Source organism: Cryptomeria japonica, chromosome 3 (assembly GCF_030272615.1).
Source record: "Cryptomeria japonica chromosome 3, Sugi_1.0, whole genome shotgun sequence".
Classification (NCBI taxonomy): domain Eukaryota; kingdom Viridiplantae; phylum Streptophyta; class Pinopsida; order Cupressales; family Cupressaceae; genus Cryptomeria; species Cryptomeria japonica.
The window spans coordinates 406,098,094-406,111,999 of NC_081407.1; the positions used below are offsets into that span (position 1 = coordinate 406,098,094).

At 36.0% G+C, this 13,906-nt stretch overlaps 1 protein-coding gene across 6 annotated transcripts in view; it reads left to right on the forward strand.

Moving 5' to 3' along the window:
* The window catches only part of LOC131035085 (uncharacterized), a 35,366-nt gene extending 22,623 nt beyond the window's left edge, over positions 1-12,743 (forward strand). For 2 of the 6 annotated variants that reach the window (XM_057966714.2, XM_057966715.2), the window contains exons 4-5: positions 12,159-12,199; positions 12,335-12,743. In XM_057966714.2, coding sequence (XP_057822697.1) covers positions 12,159-12,199; positions 12,335-12,479 — 186 coding nt within the window. In that variant the 3' untranslated portion in view covers positions 12,480-12,743. Of the gene's footprint in view, positions 1-10,240; positions 10,782-12,158; positions 12,200-12,334 lie in introns of those variants that run through there. The other 4 variants (XM_057966716.2, XM_057966718.2, XM_057966717.2 and 1 more) reach the window with 4 other exon arrangements.
* Positions 12,744-13,906: the final 1,163 nt, after the last annotated feature.

The following is a 13,906-nucleotide window of genomic DNA, read 5'->3' on the forward strand; positions in this document are numbered from 1 at the left end:
ATCTATGGTCATTGTATTAGATAATCATTACTTCATTGCATCATTTGCTATTATGATTATATCATGAACTACTTGGAGGTTGCATATGTTTAATGGGGATATAAGTTGCATATTCCACATTCATGGTAACATTCAACATTGATCAGCCACTTAGCTTTCATGCCAACTGTTTGCTTAAATGCCTAATGGCTGTAGGTATACATTGGGATGCATGACAAGTGTTTGTCTTAATGTCAACTAGCTGTACTAGTTAATTTCAGTCATTACATGTGTGTGTAAAGGTCTAAAACAGCTAGTATATCATTTCTATAACAACCTTGCATTGTTAGAAGCTTTCCATAACTTCATTTGCAGCCTACAAACCCAAAGAAGACAATAAAAAAATTCATAAGAGAGGCTTCAAACATTGTATGCCAAGTGTTTGACAATATTCCTTGGGGTTCAAATAAGCGAAACAGGGTCAGATTAGCCAAGGGATATTACATAAAAGGTCATGGATTGAAGGCAAGTAGTTCATGTAGTACGTTCTCTAAGTATGTATGTTGCTGGGATATGCCATTGTCCTTTAGCTATGCTTTGGTTCTTGTGTTGGTATTTCTTGTGATTCTTTCTTTGTCTCCTTTTGTACTTATTTTTATTAGATTATATCTATCAACTCTTGGTTGTGGTGGTGATTGTGCTTGTGGAGCTTGTGCCTATGGTGTAGCATCTATGGATATATCTATGGTCTTGGAAATAAATGTTCTTGAGTGGTTGGTACTTGTGTGGAAGAAACATGAGTGCTTGGACTTTTTTCTTTTTGCATGATTGTGACAATGGAGAACTAGGCATTTGCTTTCCCTTCACATCTTCCATTGGAATCATTGCACTTCCTACTTCTTTATTAGCCTTTTGTAGTGCATTATCCAACTTATTGTCATCCTAAGGATGGATGACTCTCAAAGGATTCACCCACAAAGGGTGCATTATTGGATGTATTGATGTTCAACCTCCACATCTTTAACAAAAATGACGCAAAGTTAATTATGGGGCTCCAAATTAAAATTAATATCCATGAAAATTACCCTAATGTTATTCATATAAGATTGGAATTGTGTTGATGGGTATGTATCCATGATCTCTTGCATGCATTTCCATTGATAGGCTCACTTTTGCTTTAGGGCAACCATCCATTCCTTCATTTTTTCCATATGCATAGTCATACTTTTATTTTTTGATTCTGTGTGCATGAAGTGTCTAAAGTGCAATGCAGGGATTTAATTTGCCATTCTTGAATACTTCCCACAAATAGTACCAAAATAGTTTAATACATGTAGAATCAAGAGCGACCAAAATAGAAATCCTTTTTATGGTCTTATGACAACAATGCATTCTTCACCATCTCATTCACAAGGTATTCATAGTAGTCATACTAGGCTCCTCCTTTCCTAGCAATCTTACACCCCAAATCTGCTATTCTAATGGTTATTTGATCACCAAAGCTTGTGCACAATAGCTTCAAACCTATGCGTACTTGTGATCAAGCACTTGTCAATGGCCTCCCTTAATCCCAATAGGGTACTTGCTTGACATTTCACATTTCATTGATATTGCAATCAACTCATTAATGGAGCTTGGACTAACAACTACTTGTCAATTCTTGGTTGAATGAATGATTCCATTGTGGGATTTGCTAACCAAAAAGTACACCAATGGTTTTGCAACAGTAATGTTCTCAATCTCATTGGGCACCATTACCTTTTTTCCTTCTTTTTTCTATGTTTAAATTTTTATTGAGCTGTTAGCAAGGAGCATCCTTATGCATACAACGAGTTGGCGTGGATCCATGTTTTCTTCTTCTCTCTCTATCCTATGCATGACCTTTGCACATTCACTATCTTTATGGTGTGCTCCTTTTCTTGCACATCTATATCTCCTTATCTTCTTGGGTTGAATATCATACATAGTCCTTGTATGTTCTTTTGGATGCTTGGAAAAGTTGTTTAACTAATTTGCACAACTATTGCATCTAAATGCTCGCAACCAAATAAACATGATTGTTGGAATTTTCCATTTAGACTAACAAATCCAACCCTTTGATTAAGTCATGAAAAATATGTGTGTACTTCTTGAATCAAACCCAAGTTGTCTGATAGCTTGAAACTTCTTGTACAAGCTACTTATCCTACCCTTGAATTACTAAATATTTATATCTTATAGCAACACTTCACTTTTGCTTGTGAAAACCAGTGTTCCACGGGCGTTGGGGACGGGGGGATGCGTTTCCGGGACGGGGGGACCAAGGGCCTAAGTTTGGGGACGGCGGGGGGGGTGGCGGGGTGGTGGTGCTGATATAGTTATACATATACATATAGTACTTGAAAAACTAGTTTTGAAAAGATGTATGACAATATTACAGTATAAGAATTACATTTCAAATGAGACTATAGGAAATTTGAAATACTAAATCTAAATACCAAGATTTCTAAGTTGTGTTGTTATATCGAGCCTAATCAGACTTAGAGGTTAGATTTTCCCTACTTCTATCGGCGCGGTTTCCCCCTATATTTTTCAACGGGGGTTTGGGGGCAGCGCCCCCAAGTTGGGGTCAAGGGGCAGCGCCGAGGCCAAAAATACTTTTATTATTTTCTAAAGGCGTCAGGTGTTATTTTTCTATTGGCCCACGTCCAATTAGAGTTACCCCTTAACCCTCAAAAAACTTAAAAGGTCACTTTTTAAATTTTTTTTAATTTTAAATATTGCATATACGTGGGGGTGATAGGAGACGTCTGGGCGTCTCCCCGTCCCTTGAGAGACGTCTGCACGTCTCTCGAAGGACGGGGAGATGCCCAAACGTCTCCCAAGGAGACGTGGAGGCGTCTCCATGTCTCTCTAGGAGACGCCCAGACGTCTCCACGTCTCCCTGGGAGACGCGGAGACGTCTCGGCGGCGCTTGGGTGGCGGTGGCAGGACGACGGGGGATGTCGCGTCCCCGTCCCCTCGTCCCCGAGACATTTCTTACAGGGAGACGTGGCCAAAAAGGGGGAGGACGCATCCCCTTGGAACACTGGTGAAAACGAAATGTTTGCTTTTGAGCAGGCTCATTCATTTTGTTGAACTTGGAGGGCTTCTTGTGGGTATTGGCAGTCACATCTTTGATTAACCGTGAGCTCATATTGTATATGCATATTACATCAATACATGAGTTGTCATTAATGTAGATTTTGAGTGTTGAATAAAAGAAGATTGAAAGTAAAACTCCCTAAGTACTTCTGATTACAAAGATCTTATTAACTAAAAAGAAAAGAGAGATTAGTGAGAAGATGATCATGTGTAGTTCAACTTAAATGGACCATTGTTAACCATTTTCAATAGGACTTGTTCATCAAGGGTCTCTAATTTGATTACACCACATGTTGTTATGTGTTTGATAATGAATGATTCCAATTAACAGACCTTCAATTTGCCTAGGTGCTTTCGGAACTGACAGTCATAAAGCTAGACCATCCTCGCATTTTGAATTTGTTTCTAATTGATATGCTGGTTGTGGCATACCTTTTTGACAACTTTTCTCTATTGATTGACACCAATGTGCAAGTAGGTGTTTCTCTTGTCCAAACACGAAAGCTACACATTCTCGAAATTTTGTACAAAAAACTCAACTAACACAACTACTTCCTTTCCATACAAAAGCTAAAAGGGTGTATATTGTGTTTTTGCAAGTGGTTCATCCTAGTCTTTGCACCCAACATCGCAAATCTTAATCAAGATATTTCCCAACATTTTGTTGAAGGTTTCAAGTGTTTCATTTTTCTGATGATGATAAGATGTACTTCAGCAATATTGTACCATGAATTTGTGCAATAGGATTTGGATAGTGTGTCCAATAAAGTGAGATCATTCGTCATTTGTTAAAATCAATAAGCATCCAAATTTGGTAACGATATGTTAAAAAATGTACCACAACCATCTTTGCTATACAGTCCTTGGTTGTTGCAGCTTTTGTGCACCTTGGTCAATAATTTGTGGCCGTATTAATATAGTGTACACCATTGTGTCGTGTAGGAGGGTGTATAGGCCCAGCAAAATCTATGGCCTATTTTTCAAACGACCCCTGTGACTAGAGAAGTCCCAATGGTATTTGATCTTGGCAATTAGGCTTACCGGTGAGTTGACATATATCATGACTTCTCACACCCTTTTGTAAGGTAGGCCCCCAAAGACTCACCTATAATACTTTCTGTGCAGTTGCATGTACCTAATAACAACCTCTTGGTTGATCATCATGGCACTCTCGAAAAATTACCTCACATTCATGAACTAAAACATGGTGTATCTTGTCCACAGCCAGCTTGTATTGTATAAGTGGCTGTTAATTAGTTGGTAGGATGTTGCATACACTTTCTCTTTGCAATTGTGTAGTTAGGTGGAGCTTGTCCAAATGTCAAGAATATTTCAATCTCTTCCATAAGATGTACTACATCAATTTGGAACAATTGTGTGTGTTGGGCAACCCATCCTCAATAGGGGCTATCCCCTTTTCACTTGTTTCAATTTATTACAAGTGGTTTGCCCAACATGATGTTTTCTCAATACACAATAGTCTTCAAAAAGAATAAACTAACAAAATATCAAAGAAGAAACAACCTATTGACCAAATATCTGAGTGTTTGGTGGTAAGCGTAGAACACAAATAGAGGGGCCAACAAGTATTGTTGAACATTTGTAGTGCATAAACCATGGCTAATGCCTTATCTCAGTTGTATATTTGTGCTTTGTAGATGTGATCTTTTGGCTAAGAAAGTAGTTTGGATGATCCACATTACCATCACAAGGTTATATAAGTATGACTCCAATGGTTGTACTTTATGCATCTACATTGAACATGGAACAAGGTGTTCCAATTTGCGAATTGCAATATAGGCATCGAGGTCAACTTCTATTTCAACATTTTTAAATCTTGTTGGTGCAGATGTATCCAATAAATGGTTCATCTCAATTCAGTAAATCCTTGGGAGGTGTTGAAATGCGCACATAGTTCTTGATGAATATCTTGTAGTATCCAATATGCCCAATAAAATTACATACTTCATGTGACATCTCTAGAACCTCCAATCATAAAATAACAAGGATTTTAGTTGGGTACACTAGCATTCTATTTTTATTAGTGATATGCTCCAAGCGCTTGCCAAAGGAGGACATGGAAGTGCATTTCTTTAGGTTCTTGGCAATACTTAGTTGTTTATATGTTTTAAACATTAGGCATAACTAGTCTATTTAATACAACACAATCCCATGTACCATCCAATCATCTAAGTAGACTAATGGATAGTTTTTGGATGCATTGATGACAATTCTAAAAAACACTATTGGCACATTCTTTAACTCAATATTACATTATAGGCAAGGCTACCCCATTTTGTGGCAAATGTAGTCTTTGCTTTGTCCTTTTGTTCGATTTGCACTTGATGGTTTTAGGAGAATCCATCAGTGAATGTATAGACTTTGTGCCCAACAATGCCTTCCGAAACTTCTTTTGTGGAAGACATTGGTAAAGGTTATGTGATACATGCTTAATTCAGCATGTGATAGTCTACGCACATCTAAATTCTGCCATCCTTTATAGGAATCACCACAGGACTCATCCATTTCGATTCATCCATGTGAAAATAAAGACCAATGTCTAGCATCTTATCTATGTCTCCCTTCATGCACAAGTTTGAATTTAGTTGGTACGAGCATTTCCTAATTGGCTTGGAACTTAATTTCAATTTAATATGCATCTTCCCAAGATAAGGATTTACTCCATTTATTTGTATCCTTTGGGAATAGATCTTGATATTCATGTGGTAGATCAGTTACATGTACTAGCTGCTCTTTTGCCTAGTAATCCCCTATATTTGTCATTTTTTACTCCTTTTGCGTACCAATGTTAACTTTTACTGTTTTTAATGGCTTAGTATAGCAGGATGTGATAACTTTTGAATCAATAGCAAAGCACTCTCCCTCACTTGTCTCCACATCAAGGTTGCACAAAAGATTCTCTTTGACATCCTTCACTTCCTATGTAGTTATCTTGCTTTTCTTCTGTTGTCTGGCACATTTCCTACCTATTAATTTGTTCTTTGGTTTACCAATCATCTTTGCCAAACATCCTGTGCATTACAATCAACATCTTTGGTTGTTTTGAATATAGTACCATGCTTAGTCATAGTGTTCGCCAAATTTTGGCCACGGGGTTTGAAATTCGGCGAACTTTAAAATGTGAAAAAAATCGTTTAATTTCGCCTAAAACTTGTACGGGTTAAGGGCATTTTTTTTTTAACAAAACATATTTTAAAAACAATGTTTTTTTGGGTTTCTTTCAAGTCCGAGGAGAAGAAATGAAACGCATATAGCCCTACAATTTATTTATGATGAATTTTCCACAGCTAATAGCACGTGAGGTCATTCCTTGTTCTAGTAGTTGGTCGAGCTGAATCACGAACTTACTCTACTCGATCCACAAAAAAACAAGAACACACTGATTATATGCTTCGGGTAGAAGAAGGGTATTGCGGCTATTGCTTAATATTTAATATTTCGATATTAATTTTTAGGGTTCGTTTGTGTTGTAACTACTACTTTAATATTTAATATCTCGACTTTAATTTTTTTTGTTTTTTTTTAAACAAAATTTATATCTTCATATATATTTAAGCCATGTTTTTTTACTTAATATATTAAAATTTAATATTTTAATCTAATTTAATATATTTATTATTTAACATTTAAAATTTAATATATTTATTAATAATAATTGAATTAAATTTTTAAGTATATTCAATTATAATTTAAAAAAAATTATTATAATGTATTCAGATTTAATATAATAGTGTTTTATTTTTATTGATTTATTATTTATATTTAAAAAAATCAAATTTATAAAGGCAAATTTAATCACGAATTTTTTTCTTAACTTTTTCCCCTTGTCGAATTTCATCTAAATTTAATGGCTGCCAAACTCAAACTCAAACCCGAACCTTGTGACATAGGTACCATGCACATGCTTTTGAGGGCACAACTCTTGGATTTGGTTCATAGAAACCAAAATTCTGTTAGAAACTAGCCATCAGCTGTTCCCAAGAGGTTATCTCTTGGTTTTGTTCTTTCTCTAGGTACTAGACAAGCGTGAGCCTTGAAAGAGTTTGCACAATCTGTGTACCTACAATTGCTTGCTGCAATTCTCCACTAGAGGACCCAAGATACCTTCACATGTGAATATGCATGTGAGCACATAAAAGATTCTCCATTGCATGGGATTTCCCATTTTTTGCAAATCTGCTCAAAAGCATTTATGTGAAGCTTGTTCAACTTGAAACACAACTGATGCGTCATCCTCCATTGATCTATTCAAGAGTATAAAGAATAATAACTTGTCTTTCTTGTTCATTTGGAAATGAACTCTCCATAATTGTATTCTTTGGGGCTGAATTCCCCTTCAAACCAAAGTTTGGCTACGCAAATTCAAAAGCATCTGCACTTAGAAGTAGGTTGAGAAATTGAAACCCATTGAATAATGTTGGCATTCTTGACTGATTTTTGTGGTGTATTCTTGTTCTTGGATGTTGACACCTTTTTGCCCACCCATATCGCTAATATATTGGTTGTCTTGGTTGTTATAACTTATAAGTATCACATGACTAGCGATGTGCTTGGGCACATTGTGGACACTGGCACAAGATCTTGCCATCAGTTCATAGTCTTTGACCAACCACCTTTCCATTACCACTTTTGAATTTTCTTTAGATGATCCTTCCTTGCTGACAGTACATTCCTCATTCAGCTGAATTTTATCTTGATTGCCAATAACAATTTGTACAAATATTGATGTCTTGTTCCTCAATGTGGATTAATTTCACATACACCAAATCCTATGTGAAATCCAAGGGGATGATGACACACTTCTCATCATTCTCAAAGCTCATTGTGCATTGTGTAGATTGTACACCTGCTTTGGCTTGGAAGTAGAATGCCTGGCCTAAGAGTGTGGGTTTCTTTTTTCCTTAGCCATATCATGCATTTCAAAATCAAGCTAAAATGTCACCCCTTCTATGTTGACACCCATGTCCTTCAACAAGCTTGGTGGTCACTCATCTGTTGTTGGCCATGTACAAGATATGTGAAGATGATATTAGCGTAGGTTGACCCATGGTTACCCATGATATTAACCTTGAACCTTGTATCAAATTATCAATTATTACATTGTGCAACACAAACTCATTCAACTCTAGAGTCAAAACATAAAAAATAATTCGGTGTGATACATGGATTCCAATGCGTGCATGACATCCTTGGGTTTCAGGTTTAGTATGGATGATGACTCTATGCTATAATGGTCAGTTTTTTCCAGAAGTTGTGTTCCTCCAAGTAATATGCTAGCTTGGCACAATGGGTGCAAGATATGGCAGCTAATCTCTATTTTCTTGTTTCTCTTGCCTCCACTTAGCAACTATCTTCTTCTTGGCTTCCTTGAATAGATGTGTAACATCATGAAATAATTTGTGCCATTCAACAAGATAAATAGGTTTGCCTTGCTTCTTTGGCAATTTATTAGTTGAGAGCCCCTTCTTTGCACATGTTCCTGGTGATGGGTTCTATGTGTGTAGGCTCTTCTTCGTGTGAGATTGAGGACAACCTTGTTTGACTTTGCCGTATGCCTTGCCTTTGGATTACCTATGCTAATCGTTTTGCAACTTTCATGCATGATTCAAAAGGGTAGGGCAATCTTTTGTCCAATGTGATGCATCATAGGATCCACAAGTTCGGAATTTTGCACACTTGCTTGTGGTATGCCCATTTCCTTTGCACTTGTAGTAGTTAAATCTCCAACCACAATTGTTATTACTCCCTCGTTCACAACATTGATAGTCTCCTCATCCTTGCCACTTTGGAGCATATTATTGCTGGGGCACATATTGTTGTCGAGGTGCATATGAGGGAATGCATATTGTGGCTGTGTAACCAATGATTTCACACTTGCATTTAGGACCTACTTTCCCCTAGCCTCCCACATTTTGTACCACTTGGTAAGTACTGGCATGTATCATAAAGCAAGCCAACTAATAAAAAATTTATTATGCTCCAAAGTGGCAAGTCAACTTTGGAGAATCATACATAATTTTACTTATATCACAACTTTCTCATGATGAATTGCAAGTTGCATGTATCGTAAAATACATCATGTCCTTAGATACACTCTATACACGATTATCTCTAAGTTGCACCATGAACACGAGTTGCAATTGGGCACCAACAGTCATATGGATCTATTCTTGGTACACATTACATTATATCCAGTTGGCTTAATCCCAGTGTTCCACGGAAACGCGTTTCCCCCTCCCAGGCCCAAGTCCCCCGGTCCCCGAAACCCATCCCAGAAACTTTTTCCCTTTGTCCCCCCATCCCCGAAGCCCGACCCCGCGTCCCCCCGTCTCCCCGTCCCCAACATCCGTGGAACACTGTGAGTTAATCCTCTCTGGGGATCCACAATTCACTTCTCATTTTAAGGCATTTGACTCTGGTCACTGATATGAATGCTGCATATGCTAGACAGAACCATTAGCGTTAGAAGAGCATTAACAAAATTGACAATGTGCCATTTCAAGAAACTCAACATTGTAGAAGTTCATTATGTTATGTACTTGTGAGAATTATAAGAGCTTATTTCATTTCTTAGAATGCTGGATGCCTTGAAACTTTCCAGTTAAGATTGAGAATGAAGAACACTTGTTAAAGTCGTGCCTCGGCCTATTTTTTGAAGTATAAGGCATCCAATTGTTTTCTGACAGGATCATGTATCTTCCCCAAAATTAGGTTATTTACTGTCTGAGGCTCTGAGCATTTTAATTGGTGACGTGGGTATGTGTGCGGAAACATTTTTTTTTGAGCATGATGTCTACAGCATTTTGGCATCTTTGCCTTCAAAGGAAAAACCTAGACAGTGCTGTCAATTCTTATCAAGTTCATAGGTGGTCAGATATAAGAATATAAAATCTGAGTATATTTGTGTTTCCTGCAAACATGTGTATGATGACTTCAGCATTCCACCAATAGAAAAAAGCTTGATAGAAATATTTAATTCCTTTAGCAAATTACTAAATATCAAATATGGAATATCTTAGTATTCTAATAAATATGCAGAAAAAATGCCATCTTGTTTTATCTGAAGAACAGAATGATGCAATACTTTTACTCACAATTGGTTATTGTGCATGGGCAGGCTATGCTAAGTTTTTCAATATAATGTGTTATACAACATTCAGATTCTCAATTCATGCCTAGGGGGGTTCGGAGCATTATTGTCCCTTCCAAACATGTTGTGATTGTAAGAGTCTTTATCTACTGCACATGACAAAAGTTGACAGGTGCTTTTGGTCGCATGCTAACTTCAACCTACCTGTTATGTTTTTGGTTGTATCATTGCAATTGGAATTACTGGGGCATTGAACTGGTATCCAGAAACACCTCAAGCATGTACTGGCACATGACATCATACAATCAGATGATCATTGTTCTATAGTTGTATTTGGAGATAGGATTTGTTTGGTATATTCAAATGTTTGTATAGAAATTTTGACTTTGTATATTGCAAATATGATGTAAAATTCATGGATACCCTATAGTTAAAGCAGCATTGGAAATGCAGCAGAAACTCAAGCCAGAGGTCTTTTTTAAGACAAAAGAGATTCGCAGTCACCTTATTCTTAGAGAGGAAGGCGATCCTAGTAAGGAGTATTAGCATTGAAAGTGTGTTTTTTTTCTTTTCAGGTTCTGAATCTTAAAATTTAAGAATTACACGAGTCAGTATTTTCTAAATATGTAAATGCATCAAGGAAGACATTACTGACACACAAGATACAAACTAAAATACTCCGGGTACAAGGCAGGTTTATCTGTGTAGCATGGCAAGAGAGAAAAAATGATGCAATTATCAAAATTTAATTAAAGGAAGTTGACCTGCATTAATGGGCATTATAGACTATAGGATAAAAATAGTAATAAAAAACAACTGCGAAAGTCCACACTGGTGGCAATAAGGCTTCAGACAAACTTCTGTAAACAAGGGAAACATGCATCTGAGATGCAAGCTTTAAAATTGGGTTGCTATTTAGTGCGTGAATGCATAAGTTAAAGATATCCAAGGTAGTTTTTTCTAGAAGATTTGAGCACTTTATGTTATGCATGCTAGTCCATTTGTAGCATATGTCTATTGGCTATGTCTTTGTAATATCCTTGTCATGAAATACATAGAGTTCTAATGTACTCACGAATAAAGACAGACAATGGTGTAATTGATCTTTCAAATATGCGTAATGGAGGCAAATTAATCATACCTTAGAGACCACATTCTCTTTATATCTGCAATGTCATCATGAAGAAATTAAGTGAAAAGTCTAATGTGTACTGATTAATAGAGAAAACCCCACGATAGTGTAGATAAATCTCAAAAGAATATGATAGAGTTGAATATCAAGTTTTGTTGTATCACGGAGATGACAAATATGAGAGCCCAAGAGCATGATTTGAATTGTTATTCCCTAATTATTTGTGTAACAGACTCATCTTGCCAGTGAAATGTAAGGACACATTCCGTGGAACTATCATTAGTCTGTTCCTTTGCAATTGATGTGTATAATAATTAATTACATATGTACATGGAATTCTGGTTTCAATAGTATGTAATGGGGTTGACTTTCTGCCCATGGAAGGGTGTTACCAGAAAATACTCCTGATTAAGGCTCGAGGGCTTAAAATTGAATCATCTTGCAGGCTTCACCAATACCCAATTTTCAGAACTAGGGTCACATGCTAACAAATGCTTTAGAGAATATGGACTGGTGTCAACTGCTTTTTAGAACGTTTAGGTATAATGGCTCATATATGCTTATGCCATCCAAAAGCAAGGCCTCATTTTGTTTTTGTTTAAAATAATATCTTAAGCTCTTGATGGAAACTTTCTATAGTTTCTTTTAGAAATTCTCTTGGATATCTTTGGTCCAATTTCAGTTGCCTCGTGCCTGCCAAATTGCTTAAAATTTTATTTTCTAATGAAATTAACAAATTATTATTTTGTTAATAAAACCTGTGCTATTGCTTGAAGTAAAAATTTCCATGGAAACTAACAGTTAATTGTTTAGGTATTACAGGGGAATGTATCAATTACAAGATACACAAACAAGTATGTTTCCAACTTGAAGCCTGTAGCTTTTTTGCTTTGCTTTCTATGTGCATTTATGTTTGTTTAGAGATTGGGGCGTTTTCGTAATCTGCACAATAACAATCATTGTGGCTTTCTGTTCAACGTGTGCTTTAGGAAGGACGACGGTTCATCCATCAATGAGGGTCTGGTACACTTGCTTGAGAAGACACCACTGAGAAGAATGTCATCTCATATTACCAGAACTGTGAAAATAATTTCTTTTACAGATGTTGGGTCTGGTCACATACAAGGCAAGTGAAGCTGTCTTGGTTAGTAAACAAACTGTATACTGAGTAAAGGCCCTGAATGTGACTCTTGATTTTCTCTGTCACCCAATCGATCATAGAAGTCAAGATTTGTTTGTCTTTTGTCAGGCGGTAGTTTTTGTCAACCGAGTGTATTCATAATTCACGTTGATTGGTGAATTTGTTCTGCTATTTGAGTATATGCAGGTTGAAGCGATTTTGTAAATTGAGAAGAAGCACAAATGTATTGAAATGAGTTTTACAGTTCAGTTTAACTACATTCAGATGTATGCTCATCCTTTCTATCATCCACAAGCAAATATGTATGCTTCACTGTAAGCTTTAACATGCATCTGATTCTATCCCCCATTTATCTTTTTGATTACAAAACATTCAAACTATCAAACAAGTTAGATGCATACCTTTAATGTGTCGTCTTAATTGTAAGAAGATAGCCATGGTGGCTGAAACTTGTGTATGGCTGAAACTTGTGTAGCTTAACAATTTCATCCATTTAATACTGTATATATAAAGGAAACCCAAAAGGCTATATATATTTCCAGCTCTAATGAGAGATATAAGCATTGAGAGAAGGCTCTCCCTCATTAAAAGTAATTGATAACTTGGGAGCTATGGCACTTGATTTGTTGATTTTAATTGAATATGTTCAACTAAGGGGCTATAGTTGTTGCTGAAATTAAGTGAACAAACAAATGTTGACGGTTGTATGAATGCATTCTTTATTATTATTATTATTTTTATTATTATTATTCTTGGTTGGAAAGCTATGGTGGAATGTATAGAAATAATGTTTCTACGAACTCTGTAGGGAGAAAAATTCATAGAAATACAATAGACTTCTGAAATGTTGGCAAAATTTTATTTGTTGTGTAATGTTTTCAATTTTTTTTAAATGTTAGATTGAATTGCAAATTTTTACACATTTTGATTATCAAGATTTTGATGTCGCAAGGTGACAACAGACAATGATTGAAAAAATAATTCATAAAGCGATATAGTTCTAAATGTATACAATACAAAATATTTAACAATTAACCATAAATTTAATAATTGAAAATAAATTTGGTAGTGAATTGCACAAATGTTACAATATGAATAATAAATAGTGAAATTCTATTTTATTCTAACAATCCCAAAATATGCCTTTTGTCAAATAGTTGAAAAACAAATTGCAAATACATAAATATAAAATGCTTAGAATGTGAGCAAGGTCCACTTTAAGATCAAACCGTTGATTTAAAATTGAACCCAATTGTTTTATAAACTAATGTAACAACAAATACCTCTAAAAATTAGCAAAATCAAACCTTATGACATTTGTAGCAATTAAAGGATTTCAACCAATCATTTCCTATGGTAATGATAACCTTGTTTTGGTTAGTAGCAAGAGTTTCACCATTCTTCATTAATCACTCACCAA